Source organism: Sciurus carolinensis, chromosome 6, assembly GCF_902686445.1.
Source record: "Sciurus carolinensis chromosome 6, mSciCar1.2, whole genome shotgun sequence".
In the NCBI taxonomy this organism is placed as follows: Eukaryota; Metazoa; Chordata; class Mammalia; order Rodentia; family Sciuridae; genus Sciurus; species Sciurus carolinensis.
In genome coordinates this window covers 42,278,798-42,303,564 of record NC_062218.1, presented here as the reverse complement: position 1 = coordinate 42,303,564, position 24,767 = coordinate 42,278,798, and the positions used below count along the sequence as shown (strand labels likewise).

General features: G+C 36.2%; 1 protein-coding gene across 2 annotated transcripts in view; it reads right to left on the bottom strand.

The window, feature by feature from the left end:
* Itga2 (integrin subunit alpha 2) overlaps window positions 1-24,767 on the bottom strand; it is a 95,256-nt gene that overhangs the window by 25,653 nt on the left and 44,836 nt on the right. For both annotated transcript variants that reach the window (XM_047555032.1, XM_047555033.1), the window contains exons 4-16: window positions 24,623-24,714; window positions 21,489-21,603; window positions 21,207-21,334; window positions 18,726-18,874; window positions 15,705-15,855; window positions 15,246-15,411; window positions 13,513-13,589; window positions 11,666-11,804; window positions 10,406-10,551; window positions 8,216-8,359; window positions 4,555-4,758; window positions 3,786-3,922; window positions 1,400-1,539 (exon numbers count right to left, since the gene is read on the bottom strand). In XM_047555032.1, coding sequence (XP_047410988.1) covers window positions 1,400-1,539; window positions 3,786-3,922; window positions 4,555-4,758; window positions 8,216-8,359; window positions 10,406-10,551; window positions 11,666-11,804; window positions 13,513-13,589; window positions 15,246-15,411; window positions 15,705-15,855; window positions 18,726-18,874; window positions 21,207-21,334; window positions 21,489-21,603; window positions 24,623-24,714 — 1,788 coding nt within the window. The remainder of the gene's footprint in view (window positions 1-1,399; window positions 1,540-3,785; window positions 3,923-4,554; window positions 4,759-8,215; window positions 8,360-10,405; window positions 10,552-11,665; window positions 11,805-13,512; window positions 13,590-15,245; window positions 15,412-15,704; window positions 15,856-18,725; window positions 18,875-21,206; window positions 21,335-21,488; window positions 21,604-24,622; window positions 24,715-24,767) is intronic.

Sequence of the window (24,767 nt, the reverse complement as noted above, 5' to 3'; positions counted from 1 at the left end):
GTAATTAAGTGACAAATAATGGCAATTGGCTTATCTGTGTGATCCTGGGGAATCAAGGTGAAGGATTCAAAGGAAATGGTGCCAGTCAGCATGAAAGTCCAGGGACCCTCAGCAACCCATCAATAGGGCAGGAAATTCTCTGGCAGTGGGATTTTTGATGGATGGCAACAGAGGAGATGAAGTATGGTCAAAATGTGGAAGATGTGTGAGGCACATTCTTGCTTTGGGCAGGAAAGCTGAGCAACCAGGCATTCCTGTTAACCAATGTGTCTTTCAATTTAATGTTTTAGACAGACTAGTAACTTAATGTTCATACAGCAGTGATTTGTGATGTAATTATCATGGCTACTCAGATGCATGTGGGCTTCAAGGCAGGTCTGTGAACTATGCTGCTCAAAGTTGGGTCAATGTTTGAGTGCCTGAAAAAGAAAACTTCCAGGTGGATATGAAAGTAGAAAAATATGAAAGTTGTGCCAGATGTGAATCTAATTTCTGCTTAGTGTTCTTGCCTTATTTATTTCTTGGTATAAACCTGACTGATTATTTTCAGGTTTTAATTAGTTTATTTGTTGTCCACCTAATAAATACCTGTAGGAACTACAGGATCTGAAGTTTAGAGTCAGAATCTGATGGAAGTCAGTTTAGAACCCATGAAACGGCAGCGTGGCTTTTAGCCAAGTGTTAAGTTGCATGCTGCCTACAGCGATAATTGTGTGTGGTCGAGGGGATCGAGTGGTTAGAAAAGGTTTCCAAGAGGATCCTGGACCTTAACCAAGACTAGAAAGATGACATGGCCAGCCCAGGAAAGAGAGGATGACAACTCCCACTGACACTTGCCAACAGTGTTTTTCTTACTTTCTGCTATTTGATGCAACACCTGCAGACTTTGACTAGCTTCTCTGGATTGTTTAGAAAACCTTAAAACAATGGGTACAAATTACATGTTTTCTTTCATTATTTAGTGCTCATTAATCATCAAGAATAGGAATACTATTCTATGTTTCAGTGTATATATCCTATCTAGAACACGGCATAGCTAACAAGTGGCACCCTCATTTAAAACTAAAGTCCACTGAAATCTGTATGTGCCTGCAGATTTAAGCAAGGGATCTATGGGTAAGAGAAACTCAAAGGACAGGGTTGAGATGACCCATAATTATGCCATAAGATTACAACATTCTGCAGCAGAATGTCACCTTCCAGAGATGAGGAGGGAAGAGCTAAACAAACATTCCATGCCTAATGAACCATTCTTAAGTACCTCAAATGCGTGGCAATTTAAGTGTCTGCAGGTAAAGATCCTTCTTTCTTTTGGTCTACAAACCAAAGCATAGGTTACACTCACAACTAAAAACATAAACAAATCTATCTCTGTACAGGAAATTTCAGGTCTACTCACCCACTTGATTGTTTTGCCTAGTAGGTCTAAACTTTGCACTGAAGCAGAGTTTGAGGATTATCTGAGCATTCTTGTTGAACAAAGTGATTTTTTCTGGTGTGAAGGTAGCTTTCACAGCCACATCAGCAATACTCTGTGACCTGAAAGATATCAATGGAAACAGACAGATGGTCATTATTACCAAGCTCACATATCATGAACTTCACATACAGGACTCACTACCAGCATTTTTGATTTTTTTCTCTCTCTACCTTTCATTTGAACACTTCAGCAGTATTTTCCATTTGAAAGCTCTAAGGTGGTGTGCTGGGACAATGTCTTTTTGATTGTGACTACATCATCAGCACAATCCACACGCATTTCTTTTTAATTCAATGAACAGCTGCCTGAGCACAGAGGTCTGTAACCTCTTTGCAAGTCAAGAGCCAATTCATGGTTTTGCTTTCCTTCAGTGAAGCAGTCACATTCCCTTCTCAAAACGTTAGGGGAGAAAGAAGGTGGGCAGGTGGAGGTGGCAGGGCTGAGGAGTATGGTCTTGGTTAATTCCCTGGTGCCGCAGAGTTTAGCAGCAATCCTTCGAAATGTGGCATATGACCATGAGGATAGCAACTAGCCTAATGCCAGAAAAAGGCTGAGAAGCCATGCCAAGCAGAGTGCTGTGGCCTTCTGAGTCAGGTACAGACTTTCTGATATCTTACACTGACCTCATTTGCTCCTTACAACACTCCTATGAAATAGGTAGGACAAATATTATCTCTGTTTCAGCAAGGAAAGTGTCTGAGACACAAGACATTTGAGTACTTACCAGTTTACTCGATATAAGTTAGTTAGTGAGAAATTGGAACCCACAGTCTTCTAATTCCTCTACCAGTGGAATTTATACTTGATCACAGTGACCTGTGGTGTGTACCTTCAATTATTTACAAAGTATGAAGTAGCAATGATTAATTTCAATATTTTTTGAAAAGTATCACAAGAAAATATATAAAACATTTCCTTGTAATATCAGGTACCACCTGACTTCGGTCAATGGAATAGTCCTTTCAATAGTCAATGTCTATTAGGTCTCTTAATGAACAGTCATGAAACATCTAATAATGAAGGCAGTTGTCCTTAAGTTTACAAGATCAAAAATGCTAACGCAATCTTTAAAAGAGAATATGCATTTATTTAAATAGAGATGTCATTGATTTATATATTTTGTAAGTTTATTTAAAAAATATTCTCAGAAGTTACCCAGAAAAGTCAGTCCAGAAAACTTACAGAATGTGACCACAAAATGATATTAACCTAGCTTGACATCTCTGTATATTCATTGACTACATGTATCTTGATATTTTTGAAGAATCAAAATCATCTTCAAAGAGAAAAGTCTGACCGTCACTGAATATATTTAAAAATATAGTGTAATGGTGTAATGATTCTGAATATATAGCCTATCAAGTATGATGTATAAAGTCTGCCAAGATGTATAGAAGATGACGTCTCTGATGGGTATGAATTCTTAATCATTTAAAACTCAGTCATATAATTATATCACACTTTGCATTTTTTCTTGGCATGCTACTTATAAACAATCTTAACTAATTTTATTTAGCAAATATATTTTCTTATCTTTCAGTCTTAAATATTATCTTTGGGTTTTATTTCTTCCACATAATTATTTCATTCTGCAATAAAAGCAATGCACTTATTCATTCAAAGCACAACTGATATTTGCAAATAGTATCATTAAACTTGAAATAAAAAAAATCAATGATTACTTTTTTTTGTACTTGATATATTCACTCAAAGTACATTTCTTTTCAACAGAGTCAAATGAATGGGAACTCTTGAATAATCAATTTCTTTCTGATTCCATTTCCTCACCAGTCCATATACTTATTTTTGACCTTGATTCACAAGAAGTTTGAATGTGATTCTTGCTCCCCCTCACCTTCAACACCTATGGAAGTCAACGAGCAGTCAACTAAGCCTAAACAGTGACTTTGTCTCTACGACTAATAATTTCAAAATACACCTTTTAATCACACATGAGAAGTTTCACTTTATTTATGTGGTCTATACATTCAGTATTTTCAGTGCACTTATGAGGTTTCCCTGCTGTAAGTTGAGATAAGGCTGTTAATAGGAAGATAAAATTCAGTAGTATTAGAGTATCAATCCAATGGCTTTTTTTTTTTTCTATGCACTGTTCTGTTTTATAATGTAGAGAAGAAAAACTTGATGCTAATGTGGAACAAATATAATATTTTCTCCCAGGAAAAATATATTCCTTTATTTATGCAAATTCCCCACAATCTTATAGAATGCACGACATTTTTACATCCCAGCATAGCAGGTCATGTTCCGTTAGCTAGTTTGCATCTGGCACTTACTGACTCACCAGAGTTGAACCACTTGTCCAAAAGCACCAATGGACACGTCAGTGATGGAATCCCCATTTAAATCTCCATAGCCATCCACAGATCTCCCAAAGAACTGGAGATGGCTCCTAAAGGCTCCATCAGATCCCAAGATTTTCTGCAAAGGCAAGTTTGATATGAAATGACACTGCACAACAGCGGAGCCAGACAAATGGCTGCCTCTATCTGCTATGCTCTATGTTGTCATTTTCCAGGTTGTCTTTATTCTCCAGAAAATTCCATTGGTTTTTCAATTACATCTTATTTGCCTCTGCATCACTTTTGCACCCACATTTCCATTAAGAAAATAGCATGCATCTATAATATAAAATCACAAACCAACACAAAACAATGAAAAGTTCAGTGGACCAAGAATGAGCTGATGCAAGTTCAGTTCCAGATTTCTCTCCCAGCTTGCTTTGTTCACAAAAACTGCCAACCCAAGGACATTGCTTAGGCATCCTTTATCCAGTTGGTATTTCTCATTTGAAGTTTTATTCCCTAATTCAGCTTTCTTTCTTTCTTTCTTTCTTTCTTTCTTTCTTTCTTTCTTTCTTTCTTTCTTTCTTTCTTTCTTTCTTTCTTTCTTCCTTTCCTTCTTTTTTAATTCAGTGGCACTTATTACTATCTGTAATCTTTCATCTTATTTGTTTTTCAGTTGTCTCCTCTAACAGAATACAAGGTCCATGAGAGCAGAATTTGACATGATGATGTTCACATATATACATCATCATGTAACTCATAGCTTACCTGGGAATACTTTGTGCGAATGGTGTCCTCATGACCATTGTAAATGTATACAGCTCCAGAATTCTGATTTTCTAAAGGTGAACCTACGATCACATCATTAAAGCCATCCATGTTGATGTCTGACAGAGCTGCAATTGCGGAACCAAACCTAGCATTTTCAATGCCCTCAGGACCTTCTAGAAATTGATGTTGATTCAAAATGCCCTTGCAAAGGGAATAAAGAATGATTAAAGCAAACCTCACAACTTATGCAATTAAAATTCACAGCAATTGATTCCAAAACAATTTTGGAATTAGAATTCAAACTTTTCTATTTATGATGGGAATTATAAAGAAAAACTTCAGTAAGATCACAGCATATCTGCTCATAAACCAAGGTGAAAGGAGGTAATTCTCTTTACGATAGCTGAACAATCTAAAAAAATTATTCATTACTTTTTCTTCTTTTCCTTTCATGTTAAAATCTTCACTGTTTCCGAACTTTTGATTTAAAACATTCTGGTGAAAATCTAATGTCTGGGATGAAATTAGGGTAGACACAAAACAAAATAAAGTATGATAATTTAGGTTTCACTTAAAAATCACAAAAGAGTGGCATAATTTTAATGGGATAGGAAATGGAAAATGAAATTGTTAATATTCCATTATAAGAAACACTACATTCTGCCCAGTGGAAAAGACATTTACTTGTAAAAGACACAGATTTTCCCTTCAGATTTTGTAATCAACTAAGGAAATATTTCATGACTTTGCAAGAAAGTCATGCTTCTCAACCATGAAAGTGGGTCAGTGCTGGTTCTTTTTTTTTTTTTTTTTTTTGGTAATCTCATGGAAATAAATTTTTTACTGAGTTTGATAATGTATTAAGAGATACTTATATCTTCAACAATTAACAATATAGTTCAGAATATTTGACAAGCAATTTTAAAAACTGTGGATTTATTAAATTTCATATAAGTAGATATGCTCTTCCCTTGTTGGATATGCGATTATATACCCTTTATAGGTATAATCAGAATTGTTTAAATTGCTTCTGTGAAAGGGTTAAGTTTTATATTATTTTAAATCAATGCAATAGGACAAAATATTACAACAACTAAGCATAATCTTGACTATGTTAACGTCAGTTTCTCTTCTTCTCTTTCTATTTGTCTAATTTTTCATGCCAACCTGTGCCTTTAATTTTTTTTTTCTGATTTCACCGAGTCCACTATACCTATCTACTTAGATTTAAAGAATTCAGTCTATGGTTGTCAGATTAAACTAAGTTTTATGTGCAAGGATTTGAAATTCCAAGAGTTGAACACACAGCTAAATGTTTTACTAAACAATGGAATTTCCTGACAATGCTAATGCTTCCAAGATTCTATGGGGTTTTCTAAAGTGGCTAGTACGGTTTACATTTTTACTCTAAGATGATAACAAGATAGTATTGTCCTATTATTATTATCTTTTCCTAAAAAATGCAAGCCAGGGGTTGCAGATGTAGCTCGGTGGTAGTGTGCATGTCTAGTATGAGGTCCTGGGTTCAATCCCCAGAACAATGAAAGATGGAAAGAACCCTCATGTTCATGGATAGGCAGAATTAGTATTATCAAAAGGTCCACAAAAAGACTTAAACAGAGTCAATGCAATCCTCATCAAAATACCAATAATATTATTCAAAGAACTAGAAAAAAACTATTATAAAATTCATTTAGAAAATAAGAGACCCCAAATAGCCAAAGCAATCCTGAGCAAGAAGAACGAAGCTTGTAGCGTCACAACAGGACCTCAAATTATACTACTATATTATACTACTATGGTATTGGCACCAAAACAGGAAGACCAATGGAACAGAACAGAAGACACAGAGACAAATCCACATAGATGCAGTCTTCTGATACTCCACAAGGTGCCAAAAACATATTTTGGAGAAAGGATAGCCTTTTTTTTTTTTTATTTAACAAATGGTGCTGGGAAAGCTGGATATTCATATGTAGAAGAATGAAGCTTGATCTCTATCTCTCACCCTGCACAAAAGCCAACTCAAGGTTGATCAGAGACCTAGGATTAGACCAGAATTCTACAACTGCTAGGAGAAAATGTAGAGCCAACACTCCAACATGATGGCACAGGCACCAGCTTCCTTAACAAGACTCCTAAAGTGCTAAAAGTAAAACCAAGAATTGATAAGTGGGATGGCACTGAATTAAAAATCTTCTGTGCAGCAAAGGAAATAATAAAGAACATGTAGAGAGGGCCTGCAGAATTGGAAAGGTCTTTGCCAGCTACTTCTCAGACAAGTGATTAATAACTAGAATATATAAAGAACTCAAAAAAATTTAACACCAAAAAACAAATAACCCAATTAATAAATAAACAAAAGAACTAAAGAGACAGTTCTCAAAAGAAGAAGCACAAATAGCCAACAAATATATGAAAAAAAGTTCAACACCTCTAGCAATCAGGGAAATGCAAAGTAAAAGTATATTGAGATATCATCTTACTCTAGTCAGAATGGCAATTATCAAGTAAACAAAAATAAATGCTGGCAAGGACGTGGGGAAGAAGGTATACTCACTCATACATTGTTGGTGTGACTTCAAACTAGTACAACCATTCTGGAAAGCAGTATGGATATTACTCAAAACTCTAGGAATGGAACCACCATATGACCTAATTATTCCACTCCTTGGTATACATACAAAAGATCTAAAATCAGCCTACTATAGGGATATAGCCACATGGATGTTTATAACAGCACAACTCACAATAGCCAAGTTATTCAATCAACCCAGATACCCATCAACAGACAAATGGATCAAGAAAATGTGGCGTATATGCATAATGGAGTTTAACTCAGCTGTAAAGAAGAATGAAATGGCATTTGCAGGTGAATGGATGGAGCTGGAGAACATCATGCTAAGTGAAATAAGCCAGGCCCAGAAAATCAAGTGTTAAATGTTTTCTTTCATTTGTGGAAGCTAGACAAATATAAGGGCAAAAAAGGGGGTGGGTGGGAACCAGTGGAATAGAGGAAGGAGATTGAAGCTGAGGGAGGAAGGACAGGAAAAGAGAGGAACTGTGGAGTGAAACTGCCAAAGTTTCTTATGTACATATGGGAATACAAAACAGTGAATTTCACCTTTATGTATATCTATAATGCTCTAATTAAAAAAAAAAAAACTATAAATAAATAGTAAATAAGTAGAGTAGAGGAAGGGGAAGAAAAGGTGGAGGAGGGTGGAGAAAGAAGTACTGGGAACTGAATTGGAGCAAATTATATCCCATGCTTGTATTATTACATCAGAATGAACGCCAACATTATGTATATCTATAGTGCACTAATAAAAATGCACGAGATACTTGGCAAAGGCACTAATGTTTGTGTGTATGTATTTAAAAAGTGATATTCACTTAAAATGACTTTATTTTTATAAGAGAATATGTTTTCAAGGACTTCTCATGCAAAGTGGCAATACACTATACATTTAACTCTAATTATGCCTTTTGACATGATTTTTAAGGTCATTACTTAATGGTGACATCCTCAAAATTAATAAAACATGAACCAACTCTATATGCAAATTAATTATCATTCAGTAATTTTTTTTTCAAAATACAGATTACCTTTTCTTATCAGTACCAATTAAACTGCTTTTTTAAAAAAATTTTTTACCTTTACAATAGTAAACAGGTAGACTCTTCCTTCCTCTTTCTTGAGGTCATTCATGTACATTGGTGCCCCTACCAAGAGCACATCTGTGATGGTGTCTTTATTCACATCAACTGAACACAGCACACTACCAAAATAGGAGCCAATCTGGAATAGTAAAGCATATTAATCTCAGGATTCCTAGGATTCATATACATTGAACATCACATTGAACTTTAATTAACTTATTCAATGCACAAAAATGGAGTCTTTATAACCTGAAAGATGCTAGGAACACAAACATGGAGAGCTGAGCCAGGCTTGGTGGTGTACCCCGATAATCCCAGCAGCTTGGGAGGCTGAGGCAGAAGGATCTCGAGTTCAAAGCCAGCCTCAGCAAAGGCAAGGAACTAAGCAACTCAGTAAGACCCTGTCTGAACAAAATAGGCCTGTGGATGTGGCTCAGTGGCCGAGTTCAATCCTCAGTACCAAAAAAAAACAAAAAAAACAAAACAGATGGAGAGCAGTGTGCACAAGAATCACTAAGGAAGTGTCTTTAAGACCCATTAGAAGACCTTCTGATGAAATGTCTGGAAAGAGTGATCCCAAAAAGCAATGTTGTAAATAAGCACCTCATTTCTAATGATGGTAAACTAAAGACCATATTTATAAGAGAAATCTTTAGTAACTATGTGAGGTGTCTTACAGAGAAGGGCAGGAGTAGAGGCAAGAGGAATACATAATAGTGCTTCCATAAAAAAACATACTGCATACAGGCAAGCTCCAAATGTTGAGTGGTTAGGTACGTTGAAGTCAGGAAGGCTTCGAAGGATAAAGCATTATTAAAATAGCATCTTAAGGACTTTCTAGCTGGAGAGAAATGGGGAAGCATGAATGACATAAATGTCCATGGTTTGGTCTGGGGCAGGTGAGTAGCTGCCAGATTGACTGGTATAGGAGGACTGGATGGAGATACAGTGAAATGACAGAGGCTGGGAATTTGGATATTCATCCCACTCAGCCTTGTTCATTATATGCCTATGTAAATACCTACCTCTTTAAGGATTAGAAATTAATATGAAATTATTGCTTCCATAAGATTTTCTTTAAAATATTCAACACCCTTCTTTAAAAGTATTAAAGAGGAGGGGAAAGTATGTGATCATAGCTAGTTTGTGGTCAAGGAAATCAAGAACTCAGGTCTTTTACTCTTTTTTTTTCTATCTTTTTTCGTGGTACTGGGGATTGAACCCAGGGGGTGCTTAACCACTGAGTCACATCCCCAGCCCTTTTTTATATTTTATTTAGAGACAGGGTCTCCCTGAGTTGCTTAGAGCTTTGCTAAATTGCTGAGGCTGTCTTTGAACTCGAAATCCTCCCGACTCAGGCTCCTGGGCTGCTGGGATTACAGGTGTGTGCCCCTGTGCCCTGCAGGTTTTCTTACTCTTAGAAAATCCACAGGAACAGCGGAATCAGAATTAATTCCAGAGAACAGAAGTCTGTGGTTAGCTTCTCTGACTCAAAGAAGGAAACCTCTTTCTGTTGGTTGCTGGGGATCGGGATGTTCACTTCAAGTATGACCAAGACCAGAGTGCAGAACTGAAACAGAAGCCCATAAACTGGCGTTTGCTCCTGAGTGACACCAGAATTCCCCATAGGGTCTAATGACCAAATGACCACCCATCAACAGAAAATGGAAGAGAGGTATTTGACCTTCAGGAACATCAAGGCCAACAGGACACCCTGACAGACCCAGAGCAGCTCAGTTTATGACAATCTACTGCTCCCGTGTCACCATTTCACTTCCAGAATCTCAGTTCCTCTTGTGGGTTTGTCCACAAAACAATAGTTAGGTGCCTGTCACCGTGACTAAACAATAGCCACATAGTGTTCATTTGGGCAGGCAGAAATATGGATTGGTGTATAACTAAAGCATGGACTTGCGGCAGATGAGATTGGGTTGTGATAGCAGTTTCATACCATTAAAATTGCATTTTCCTAAAAGCCCCTCTAAACTCTCAGTAACCTATCAAAGTGGAGAGCAGATGTTCTAGTATCATTGTGAAAATGTAAGGATCGTACAAAATTCCAATCACAGAGCCAGACGCAGAGAAGACACTCCATCGATGTTAGCTCCCATTTCTACCCACCCAACTCCCTACCTGCCCCAGTTGTCTGTAAAATTAACTTCACCCAATAAACAATGATATTTACCTGGTCTCCTCTGTGAGCTTGGATAACTGTGACATTGCCGTCCTCATTAACAGTGTATAGCACTATCTGGCCAGTGTAATTTGCCCTAGGAGCACCAGCAACAAAGTGGACATTTTTTTCGGTAGAAATTGCAGCCACAGAGTAACCTAGGAGAGAAGGAATCACAGGGTGAGTGTCACTGAATATTTCAGCCAGATGAGGCTTGCACAGCTAGTAGAGATGATCAGAAGTCCCTTACGTTAGATGTGGAGCACAGTTCCTTGTGCTCCGGGGTATGTCACTGAGGACACATCTTCCTATTTCTATGATGGAGTGCTCTTGCCCATTCACTTCTTACACTGTCCAGCAGAGGAGGGCCTCTCTCTATCTACAAACCTGGCCCTAGATTCCAGGTTGTCCTCATCAGCCACCTATGAGCTTGGCACTAAACAAATATGTCTTGAATGAATGAGCGAATGAATTTAAAAGGTAATGTTGCACTATGGAAAGAACCCAGGCCACAGGAATTAGACAGTTCTATGTTCAAACTGTGGCTTTGCCACTTACTTGGTTGTTTAGCTTAAAGCAAGTTATTTATCCCTCAGTCTCAAAAGATAAAATGGCTCTCAAGTGCTTGTTAGAAGGATTTAAATGTTTATATAGATAGAATAACCATCTCAGGAAACTGCCCCATAGTAGGTACTCAAAATCAGTGGCTGTTTATAATTGGAACAAAAACACCTGACAACTCTGAAACAATATAAAACTACCACTTGTTTTTACTTTTACAAACTATTTCTATTTTTAAAATTTATTTATGTATTTATTTTTATACTGGGGATTGAACTCAGGGGTGCTTAATAGTGCCACATCTCCATCCCTTTTCTGTATTTTATTTAGAGATAGAGTCTTGCTAAGTTACTTAGGGCCTTGCTACATTGCTGAACCTGACTTGGAACTCAAAATTCTCCTGACAGCCTCCTGAGTCACCAGGATTACAGGTGTACACCATTGTGCCTGGCCACTATTTCTATTTTAGAGAGACACGATCACATTCTGGGAATTGCAATTGATTGGTCAGTCATAGGGATTGGAGTGCAAAATACAAATGTTTTATTAAGCAGCTGTGAATTAAAACCTGATTGGCAAAGAAGCAACATACATATGAACAACAGATATGTCAGTTAGATGGTATTTCGGAGGCTTTGTTGAACTGACAAGGACCTAGTTTAAAGGAAAGAAACTTCAGTCTGCTGAACCAACTGCTTCAAAATACCTTACCTAAATATGAACTGTGATTTCTATCCTGCAGAATTTGGTCAAAGGCTTGTTTAGGAAAGACTGAAAATCCATGAGATGTCCCCTGGACAATAGTTCCACTCCAGTCAAAAGCTCCAACTGCACCAAGCATCAGAATATCCTAAAGTAATTGAAAATTGAAGATCATTAAGACAAATCATATTTAATGCATAAGAAGGCAGGGTAGGGCAAACATTGAAATAAGCTATTTAGATTTAAGAAAATAAATGCAACGAAGGGAAATATGTATTAATGTATGTTGATATAGCTCAAAATTGTTTTCATAAATTTGCTCTGGAGAACAAACCTTATCATGGGTTATGTTATCTTGGGCTGTACTTTTTACATGTTACGTAGATACATTTTTGTAATAAGTTCTGGTGTAAGACAGGTACACAGTCATCAAATTTCTACTCAAACACATATATTTGCAAATCCTGAGTCCTTATGAGACTCTAAAATTTATCAGAATGGAACTGTCAGTCCCACATGTTCACAGGAAAGCTCACAGTGGATCTGAGGCAGACTTGAGTCACAGGAGTGCTGAACCTAGAGGAGAGAGAGAATGTTCCTGCTCTCCCAGGCATGTCTTGGTGTCCCTTTTCTGATCTATTATTGTCAGTGTTTTTCCTTTCTCTTCTTGATTCTTTCTCAAATATTTCTCTGGCTCCTATATCCCATCTGTGTGATGATAGCACTCTATAAAAGGCATCTGTAGCTGTGACAGTTGATCTCTTGGGAGGAAAATAAGCATGGGCCAACCCCGGGGAACGGTAGAGGGGAACAGGCTCTGTGGATTGGGTCAAGCCCAAACTGAATATCCAAAGCTGCCAATCCTCACAGAAGGCAGGTTTCATCAACATGGGAGACTTTTAATATTCAAGTTTGGGGCCTTAGCTCTTAGAAAACATCAAAGCTATGATTCTGGACCAAAAAATAGTAGCCAGGGAAACAATGTGTCCCATTTTGAGGATTAGAGAGTGTGAAATTACGTGAATGAGTGTAGTATTAGGGACTCTGGTCAGGGTGCATGAATGGGTTCATAGAATTGTGTGCAAAGTTCTCCACATACAGATACATTTACATTTTTTCTATGGGAGATGTTCATAACTTTCAGCATTTCTAAGTTTTGGTGATCCAGAAACAGTTCACACCTTTTATTCTAGACACAGAATGAGCACTTCTTGGTCCTTTGATCTGCCTCTGAGTTCACATTTTTCCTGACTATTTTTCAGGGCTTCATATATTTTTTTCCCCTTTCACTACCCACTCATATGCTAGATAGAATTAGAATAGAGGCCAGAAGGCAGATGCTTCTGAAAAAAAGACTGGGCTTCCCTGAGCTAAGAAAACACTGTTTTACTCCAATCTTATCTTACATCTTTCCTAAACTTTTTTCAACTATTTTCTGTCTCTGCTCTTAGAGAAAGATACTATTGCAACTCAGAATTCAACAATGTAATTGATGTCAAGAATCTGCACTTTTGACAGACAGTAGCTAATTGATTGAAAGGACATTCCTGTAGGGATAATATCTCACATTAATACAGGACTTGAGCCCTGTAGCAATGAAAACCTTCCTTGTATATTATCTCTCCACCCCGTCCCCACCCCGCCATAGAAAATTCCTTTGAAATAGGGAAGGAGAGACTTTGTTAATCTTTATTTCTGAGGTGATAAATCAGCAGCACAAAGAAACTAAGGAGCATGGCTAGGAACTAGAAGTATTGGTCTCTAGATGGTTGTTTTTCCTACTTCATGTATAAGCTACTGGGTCTGGAAGTGTAGGGTCAAATGGCAGTATGGCTTGAAGTTATCTGCATACACACATTTTGAGGAGAGTAATCTGCGCTGAATCCTACTTGTGACATTTCCATCTGGAAGTTATCTCCTCCTTGAACAGTACCTGGGAAATAATCAGTTTCAAAATCATATTATAGTCAGCAACTAAATCAAGTTTTCAAATGTAGGTGTGCATGCAGATTCATACACACACATACACACACACACACACGCAATATGTTCACCTTGATATAAAGAGGTGGAGAATTCTGGGAAGAGGAAATGACTAAGAAAGTGTTCTAACAGATTATGGAAATCTGTAGTACTTCCAAAGTAGTGTTCATAGTTGGTTTTAAGCTGAAAATTAATGTATTTAATGACATGCCTACAAAGTTCCTGATAGCAAAGAACCTTCAACAAAGGAAGGGTATGAGGCAAGGTCAAAATTGAAGTCATTTTAAAAAAGAATTTCTCATTACTAGCTGAAAAACTAGCTGAATTTTTAATTTTTAAATATGGGCTTCGATAAATGCACACGTATCTCAGATGCAGTTGGATAAGCTACGTAATTGACCAATGACGAAGATCTGCTGAGAGATATTTGGGTTAGCCATCAGGAACCAGAATTAAATATCTAAGAGGAACTTTACCAAGTAGGAAGCTGTCCATATGTGGTGCTTGCCCCTATTACCAGCACTGTAAGACCTAACCAGTGCTCACTGGACTGCCATTTCAATAAAGATAAGAAACTGTAATGTACAACCTAGTCTTGTTTAGAAGAAGTAATGATCTACACAGAATGAGCAGAGGTAATTTTTAATAAAATAGAGCAGTGCTCCTTAAAATGTCTGCAGTAGCAGATAATGTACAAAATCATTTCTATTTAACTTTTAGATTACATTGTGGTCATTCTTATTCATGCCACTACAAATACACAAACTCATCAGCATGGACAGCTTAGAAATTTTGTATTTTCTCAGGAAACATGAGATTTTGATGATGGCTAGCAACTTAGAAACACCATAGGATATTTAAAAAGCAATACAATTATTTGATTAGGCATATCCAATAAATAATCAGGAGATCAAGATTTGACCATAGCAATGAACTTTTAATTTATATAATCCCCTTGCACCCAGATTTGGAGGTAGTTCCTGGTATGTAGGTGGTCACCAAAATACCCTTTTTATTACAGAGTGTTGTGTTAACCATCTGGAACCAGGATTTGGGTAGTGTGGAACTCTTTACCAACTTTAAAGTGTGTTTAATCCTCCATACAGTGAGTGCCTAGATATGTGATATTTCTACCCTGACCAGACTTTTTAAGGCCATATAAATAAATTATTTTAGATCTGATATATAAAATGTTTCTTCAAAAATTGTATATTATATAAAAAGAAGAAACTATTCATGATTGCAATAGATAATTCTAATATGTTTCATCAATTTATTAACAATGTATGAGCTTCTTTACTTCTCAATAATCTCTGTAATATTAAACATTATTAATCTGTGCACATTTAGGTAAAACATAAAAGTGATTGAATTTGTATTTTTAAATAATTACTGAAGTTTGGGAACATTTCTTATGTTTATGGGTCATTTATAGTCTATCCTTTATAAAGTACTTATTTATATTCTTTGTAATTTTTTCCTTACTGATGTGTACAAGTTTTTTTCTATAAAACTACACAAGTTGACATTAATAAAGCAAATGTGTGAATACAATAAAAATCTCAAAAAGGGTTTGAAAGAAAATTCTGAAAAGGAACTCTTTTACCTTCAATGCTGAAAATTTGTTCTCCTAATGTCCCAGCCTTTTCTAGAAGAGCTGCTTCATCAGACACATTGAAAAAGTATCTTTCTGTTGGAATACTAGCAATAGCTTTGATTTCTTTTATTAAATTTTTAGTATCAAGGGCATTTCTGTTTAAATACCCAAGAACCTTTAAAATAGAGAGAAAGAGGAAAAAAGTCATTCCTGTTATTCTCCAAGTTTCCTATTTAGTCTCTTCTAGTCTACTTCCCAATGCCAAAGACCTTCTGGAGAAGTAAGTCAAGCAACATTTCTACCAGCATTTATCTATTTAACAAGACTAAAAATCAGCAGGGAGCAGAGCAGATAAACAGTAAATAGCTTTTTTTAATTAATAAACTTTGCACAGCTCATAAGAAAATGCTGCCATAGAGGAATATTTATCCATCAACTATAAATCAAGTGAGAAGAAAAGCCACCTACTGCTATGCCAAATCTCAGTATATTGTCATTGTTGCACTGTTCAATCACATCCTTCAGCATTGACCCATCATGGGACTCCCCATCAGTTACGACCACCATTATTTTGGTGGCTCTTGGTCGTCCACCGGAAGCTGCTGAATAAGCAAAATCTCTGTGGTGGATAAAATTAAAGACTCATTATCAAAAAATGAAGTTAATATGTTAACCTCTGGTTTAAAATAAATATCCATCCTACGTATTTCAAATAATTTCCTCAGTTCACTGGTCTTCTTTCAAATTTTAGTCCATTAACCCTTTTCTTTGTATATTTCATATTTGATAAGGTATTTTACAGACTTCTCATGTCTCAACTTTTATAAATCCTTTAAAATGGTTCCATTTTCTTAGATTTAAATTTTTGGGCAACCTGAAATCTATTTTGAGGCAAGGAACAAGGCAGGTTTTCAGCTTTTTTTTTTTTTTTTTTTAGGTGGTTAACTAGTTGTTCAATAACCTATTTCTCTTTGCCTAGTGGACCATCTTGTTACACATTTGTTTTTTCCTGTGTGATGTCACCTACTCCTTTGGATAAACTAATCACTCATCTGATGATACTTTGACATCTAGATCTGTCTTCAATTTATCTCTTCTATCTTCATATTCACATATTCAATGTGTGTTGCATATTTTTAGTTGAATGTGTAAGGAGTTCTTCAAAATTAGTGTATTTAAAATTGAGCATATCATTTTATTTCCTAAAGTATTTTGTGTCCTCTATATTATAGAATATAAGAAAGTAGAAAACTGTCTTATAGTTTTCAGCTAGATCAATTTGAATTACAGTTTCTCACATCCAATCCTTTTTGAGTGAAGTGTGTCTTCTAGGACATACTCTAGATCACAAGTATGAGTGAAGCTTTTAAGAAGAGATACTGGATCTCATTTAGTGTTGATTACCAGCAATGCTTGTAACAATACATTGCAACCACAGACAGTCAGTCAAATAAGGTGAAGGGAAACAGGACAGCACTTGATAGGAAAAAGTTCCAGAATTCTATTCAGTGTTTTAGAGAGAGAGAGAGAGAGACAGAGAAGAGAGAGAGAGAGAGAAAGAGAGAGAGAGAGAGAGAGAGAGAGAGAGAGAAAACAGGTAATTACAGTCTGGGCATCTGGGTAGTATGGGAAACTGGGTGATTCTCCTGGCAACAGGAGGATTAAATTCTCTTAGCTTGAGAAATAATGGTGGCACAGGGGAGAAAACCAAAATTTTAAAAAGATGATTAAAACGATACAAGTCCCATCTGAAGAGAAAGTGACCATTATCTTGGAGAAGAAAGCTTCCCAGGACCCTGGATGCCTTCCATGGAAAAGTGCCGCACCCATATTTCCTGGTGAAAACAGGGACCTTCAGCAGTTCTAGTTCTATCAAGGTCATTTTCTATCAACCCTGTTCTTCCCCTCAGTCTGACAAGGAAGGGCACTTGACCTAATGACAGCTGACCCTATTGACCAGCCAGCTGTTGGGGACATGACCTGGCCCAAAAGGACATCTTAATAGAGACAAGAAAGAGTAAACCAATCATTTCTTCCCTTATAGGGAATCTGATTTTGAGATAGATGAGCAGAGTCACCCACCAGCGGAAGCAGCAACTAAAATATACATATTGAGAGAAAAAAAGGACAGATGTAAAGGGAAATGCAGAAATAGAAATGACAGGATGTGGTGACTGACCAGGCGTGTGAACTAAGAAGGAATGAAAAGAATACAAAAAACTAACAAGGTTTTGAATGACTCAGCAAATAGACTGCGGCATGAATCAAAATGACAGCGTCATGAGGGTCTCTGGGGAAGGAGTGACCAGTTTAGAACACGCTAAATTTGATAAGTGAGCTGAGTCTCCAAATAAGGATATTCGGCATCAGTTTGATGTCTATGTGACTTTTGGGGAAAAATTCAGGAATGACAGCTCAGCAGTGGGTTAATCCTAAGAGATCTGATGTTGACACCATGGGAGGGGATGCGATTCCTAAGAGAGAAGGGCTGTGAAGAAGAAAGGGCTCTGTTTAGAGAAGAAAAAAATAAAACAAGCCATTGACTAGGCAAAAATTGTTCACAAAAAGTTGGCAGGGATGATCCCAGATTTTGGCTATGTCATGACAACTGTTTCAGAATAGCAGAGTAGGTTCAACCTTATCACATGCTCAAGGGAATCCCAGGGGATGAGGCTCAAGGGGTGACTTAGAGGCCTGCTTAGCTAGGGGCAGAGCTACAGGTTTCAAGAAAGTGGAGGGAGAGTACGGACCCTGTTTAAATGCAATTATGGTATCAGGAAGAAGCTATGCTCAAGATGAAAAGGCAGGAAGGAGGCATAAGGAAAGGCATGTGTATTCTCATTTTTTTTTTTTTTTTAACAACAGGATAGTAGTTCAGGTTTTTGTAAAGGGATCTGGTTAAAACTGAGTAAAGATGAAGGTCATAGACCTGAAAAAAAAGAGAAACTGAGATAAGAATGAGGAGAACACTGCATGATTGTAAACCCACACTTCCCACAGATTGTAGTATGTATAATGTACTCATGCAATTTGGTTAAGATTCATATGTTTAGGATTCTACAGCTCTTGTTAATTTGCATGAAATGCTCCATGAGCTTAATTGGTCAAAATTTCTGGTAAATATTAACAAATAATGATGCTGGCATTTTAAGCTAAGATCTTGCTTCATTTAATTCATGCAAAACCATAAAATAAAAATTTAATTGATACAAATTTAAAAATTAATAATAAAATAAAAATTTAAGGACAAGATAGAAATTTAATTCATGCAAAATCATCTTATAAAAGTCTCAGAATCAAAGATTTTAGCCTCATTTTCTAAGTGTCTTCTCAAAATACTCAACTTATAGAAAGTGGAGACTTTTTATTAGCTCAGATTTATGTGTGTGTTCCGGACATATCATTTTTCTTTTGTCTTTTATTTCCTTTTACTTACTTCTCAGCACTTTTATATTGTCTGAATAATGGTGTTTTGGCAACAAAACTTACCTTGCAAACTGAATTGCTTTGAAGGTGTTTGTGAGATCCCCACCATATTGGGACGTCTGAGATGTTGCTGCAATCATTTCATCTTTGGTTGCAAAAGTATTCAGATTAAACACAACTCTTGGATTGTTAGCATATTGAATTAACCCCACCTTCAAAAGAGCAGAATTTTATTAATGGACTTTCATCACATTTTTAACAATTTCTATATGGCCAGTATAATGAAAATTAAAAATGCATTAGACAAGTATCAGTGGCGTAAGGGAACCACTTCCAATTTTGTTCTTGACAGTTAATTTTCTTTCAAAGGAATGACATCTGTTAGAGGCCATCAATGTACAAGAGTAGTACTGATTGCCAAGCAACAGGATGTGCTGTGGATTATACTTGGTTCTCCAGATTTGATCATAGAGATTTTTAATTCACTACCTTATGATATTTAATATGGATGAATGCTAGAATACTGTTAGAACAGAAAGATTAAAATAGATATAAATAAACTTTCTAATTATCACTGGCTATAGACTTGCAAACAACTATAAGCAATCATAGATGAGGCAGCACTTCATCAGTTGAGGATAATCATGTAATAAAGAATCAGAGTTGAATATAAGACAAGTCAGTGTACCCTTAAGTAATGGAGTCAGATTTATTTACTGCACTGGATTTCAGTTTTGGCATATCTGGGGAAAAAGTTGTTGGTGATGCATATCAGGAAGAGAATTTCTGGCTTTCAAGGGAAAATACCATTAGAAAGAATCTTATTAAAGAGAGATGAAAGAAAGGAGACTTCTGAATGAGATATTTGGGGACATTCTTTAATTCTTCAGTTCAAAAAGATCACAATCTTCTATTAATGTCCTCATTTTCAGGCATTGGACTCACTCTAAACCTATGAGATGGGGTTTTATGAACAGGAAATAGAAATCAAGGAAACAGGGACCAGTGGAAAGAGGCTCCCTGAAAGACACAAGACTTTCTGAGGTTGGTATGTAGGGAAGGTGGAAGGAGTGAAGCCTGGATTTCTGAGTTCAATCAGGGATTTTTGCTGGGAAACAGGATGTAGGCCCCATGAGGATGATGATAAATATATTCTGAATCTCTTTCTTTAGGAAAAGGATGTCTGACTTGAAAGGACAGAAAGATAAAAAATAATGGAGGATTTCAAAGTCTAATATGAGAGGTCGATGGTAGTGCAGTAATCTCCATGACAGCCGCAGACCTTCTGAGTGAGAATAGGGGAGGCGGACTAAAAGATACGTTGTATATTAAATCTTATGGAAAGGTCCAACTTAATTTGTGAGAGAAGAGACTGGGTTATACCTCTCCTAAAGAGGAATAAGATGCATTGAGGTTTTCATGCACCTGAGTCAATATAAGTTCATAAGAGATTTTGACAGTGTTTCACTCCAGAAAACAGTGCTATATGTAGTCTTAGTTAACACAATTTCTGGTAAAAGCCCACTATGAAACTTCCAAGATCTTGGCAGGTGTTAATGTCCTTCTCAGTATTGTAAAGCGACATCAATATTTTATAATACTGCATAAGAAAGTGGAAAAGCACATTTCAATAAAAATAAATGGAACATGTATAGGAGAAAATATTTCAAAAATTGTTACTAGATGTTGGATGTTGGAGTATCAGATGCAACCCAAGAACATATACTGGTAACTGTGAACCGCTTCCTGCTGAGGTTGGTTCACTGTGCTGCTACAACTATAATGAATGGCAGATCCAAACAAAAATGAAAAAAATAAAAAAATAAAAACAAAAAGAAAAACAGAAATGGAATTTTTTCCAGCTCCTGGGTTTAAGAGATAATCCTGTCTCAGTTTCCTGAGTAGCTGAAATTATAAGTAGCACTTTTAACATAAATGCCCTTCAGTCTTTCTTGCAAAATCATGAAACTTCTGCTTCTGAATTTGGGTTGCCTGCCTTAAGTAGATGTAAAAGCAAATTAAAAACTTCTGAAGACATAGATAGCCATATCAAAATATTGAAAAGACTTAGTCTGTGTTTAAAAAAATATATAGGTTAGACTAGAAAACACTAAAAGACTATAAAATAAGAAATGGTAGAATTATTCTTAGTGAGTTAATTTTTTTAATTTCCAGAATTCAAAGAGTTTACAGCAAAGAGTAAAATAAGAACTTCATTATTAGTACAAACAGACATGAAGAAATAATACACATTCATGTATTCACAAACTCATGGGTTAGAGGGGTAAAAATAGGTTGGTAAAAAAGAATAAAATGTTACTTTCCAAAACCTTGATGCCTGTGTTACAAAACTCTAAGGTCAAAAGCATTGGATAAAGTGATAGGGAGAATAATAACCTACAGTAGTTCAAGTTTCAATTAACTTTCAAAATTACCATCTAATGCATTTAATATATGTATTTAGCAAATGCAAAAATTAAGACTTCATATCTAGCATTCTTCTCTCATAAAGAAAGCTATGGGTTGGTTTACTGATATCCATACCTGTGTCTTCTTGGGGCCTATATCCAGGCCTTGTACAAATTTTTCCAGAAAATTCTTTACTGCATCCCAGGGATAAATACTGTTTGATTCATCACATACAACCACAACATCTATTAAGGAAGGGCAGGCTAGAAGAGACAGAAGAAGTAAATTTCCACAGGTAAGTCAAGTTTCATACCCATATAAAAATGGACTTATGGAGGAATTGGGTAGGACTTGATAAACTCCCCCCTCCTCTAAATGAAAAGCCTTGTTCAGATCTTCCACACATTCATAACTTACTCTGAACAGCAGGTGAAAAGCTGGCTGAGAGCCGAAAATCAGGACCGACGTCAGAACAAACACCAGTTGTGTAATACTGATTTCCACACTGCTGTGCCCACAGGGGACCACATGTCTTCAAAGAAATGAGAAAAAGGTAAATGGAAACACGTGGAAAATGCTAATCTTCTTCTGCCCCATTTTGGAACTAAGGAATTGTTTCTATTCTTTTCTAAGATACCGGGGATTGTCAACTCTTTAACAGATCAAAAACCAGGGAGGACAGAAGTGATGGAGAAGAAAGTGGCAGATGTTCTGTGCCCAGTGGCAACTCAGTGAGAAGGAGGATTGTTGGGACTGTCAGGGGCAGGCATCGGTGAAGGGGAGCCCACGCGCTCCCCACCATGCAGGAGAACACGCAGAAGCAGTGGTGCAAAGTTATTTTTTGTGTCTCAGTTAGTTGGGCCTCAGATGCTTCATCTATAAAATTAGCATAATCCTATCTCCCTTGTGGTGAAGATTAAGGTCTGTCGATGTAAAACATTTGGACAGTGCAGGGAAATAGCAAGTGCCTGTACTTGTTAGCCAGCATCTCTTGTGTTGCTGCTGGATCATCAGTTTCCTCCTGTCCCTTCCATTCAGACAATTCCATCCTCCAGCAGAGTCCAGAAACCCAAGTGCCTCTGAGGGCTAGATGGAAACCCTGGAGGAGTGCTGGGCCAGGTGGAGACACCATAAACCCAGGAAGAGCCCATTTCTTATATCCAGGGACAGCTACTCTGTCCGCACCCCCATCAGTGTTATGAAAGAGAGTTTCCAGTTTTCCTGAGAGTCACAGGGGGAAATTTTTGCATGAAAATTCAGTTTTAAAAACTCTGTTAACCAAACAGAAATGAGGTTCAGGAACTGCAAGGTAATTTTTTTTTCTTTGCTTTTAAGTATTTCTTTACTTTTAGATCTCTGAATCCCTTATTTTCATTTCCTAATTTATTTGATCACCAAAGCTGGCTGACACTTGTCTCTTTGCCCACATCATCCGCATTTCAGTTCCTAAAATATTCATCAACCACAATTATCTCCTTTGCATCAGACATTTAATAAATGCCAGGAATTTATGATTTAATCATGATTAAGGCATAAGGGAAACATTGGATTAAGTAATATTAAAATCACTAGATGAAAATGAGAAAAGCAGGAAAGAGGACTGTAGTCAAGATCCTAAAACTTATCACAGAATTTAGTATTATGTAAAGCTGTGGGTGATATGTAAAATATATGCAAAGTGTTGATCTTATGGGAAGATCAGTTATTAAAACTAAACAGAAAAATGTGGACTTGAAGGAGCAATTGGAAAAACAAAAGGAAATTTATTTGACCCAGTTTAACTGTTCGTAGCATAATAGTTAGAAGCAGCTGTGGTCATATTTCAAGCTCAATGAATAAGGCATAGTTTTCCTTCTATAAAACTGATTCACTGTGCCAACTTGTTAGGAAAAAGTTATTATCAATGCTTCTGGCTAATTTATGAAATAATATATACCAATTATTGAGTTTTTAAAATTCCCTTGAAAAGTAGCTTATGAAGTACTCAAGAACAGATTTTTTTTCTTTCATGAGCACTGGAAAACAGCATAAGAAGTTGAAATTAGAATATGCCAATTGTTAATGCCAGAACATTCCTGCTTTAAGCCCAGAATTTAAGAAGTTTCAAGAAAGATGTGAATATTGTCAGTCTTTTCCATGTAGTTCTGAAGAGTTTCTTATTATTTTGACCTTTCAGGTATATAAGAAATACTTTGGTCTCTGTCTCTCTCTCTCAATCTCTCTCTCTCTCCCTCTTTCTCCCTCTCTTTGCATCTCTGGTTGCTACATTGACTGTTCAATTAATTTCTTAGATTATCTTGCACTTTTACTTTATTTGTAGTTAGACTAAATTTTTTTTTAATTTAAAGCACATTCTATAATCCCTGATTTCTCTTTCTGACTAACTCAACCTAAAAAACAACAACAACAAAAAAAACAAAACATGAAACAGCCATATTATATAGATTTTAGGCTATCATAAACCATGGAGATGCATTACAATATTATTTATGCACATACATAACACACATTATAAGCAATATTTAATTTACTTAGTGGTAGCAAAGATGGTAAAAAACTATTATTTATCATTACTAATAGAATTACATTGTTCAAAGTTGGTTACATTTTTAGAATTATACAAGTATAAAGCAGGTTTTTAAGTTAGCATGAAAATGGTATTAAAATATTAATGTAAAATTAAATTAGGCTTTCAAAAACAATTTTAACAGGGCTATGCCAGTAGGTTATCCTTATATGAGAAAGTGGAAATTTCAAATAAGATTGACTTTTTATTTATATTTCTACTTTTTTTGGTATGTGATGTTTTAAAATTTTTATATAGTTAAATCTTTTCAACAATTTCCTATGTTATTTCTTCTATTAGTTCTAAGCTGAGAAATTCTCTCCTTTGGAAAATTTCCATTAAAAGAAAAGAAGAAAATTTCCCTTTTCTTCTAGTTTTTTAATATTAACCCTTTATATCACTTGAATTTTTTTTTTTGTATATTTAAGTTATTAACTGGTTAGTTGTCATCAGGCCACTTGTTAAATAAGGCATTTTATTTCAGTGATTCACGATGTCTTTGCATAGCATTTTAGAACCCAAATAAGAGTCAAAGCTGACATAAAATATGATAAAAAGTGGACCATACTTTAAATATCATCAAATAAGTCAACCATAATAGCAAATGATTAAAAACAAAAATATTCATTAGCTTTGAAATCTACTCTCTGAATTAACAGCACTTAACTCGAATGTTCCTTCAGGAAGCAGAATTGAGACCTGGAATTTTGATGTTATCATCAAATACCAAGAGCAAGGAATCAAGGGAAAAAACCATTTTTTTTTTCCCCCCAAAACATTTTGTGGTAATGGTTTTGTTGAATATCTAAGAGTTTTACACATCAACAGACTGTTATTTGCACTGGATATTCAAATAGCATAACTGATCCAAAAGCAAACTCTGCTGTTTAAATGTCAAAACTTGATTTGATGGTGCGGGGTGGTGAGAAGACACTGACTACAAACCTTTTCAAGAGGAAAGGGGGTCTGAGAAGTAAATACTCACAAGAAACCCTCCGGTGCCCACGTTCCTTGTGAGGGTCAAGCCGAGGTTCATGTTGGTTTTTATCTCAGTAACGTTTGGGATTCTGGTTGACGCTTTCAGAGGGAAAGATTTTTTAAAAGTGATTAAATCTTTACATTTACTTGAG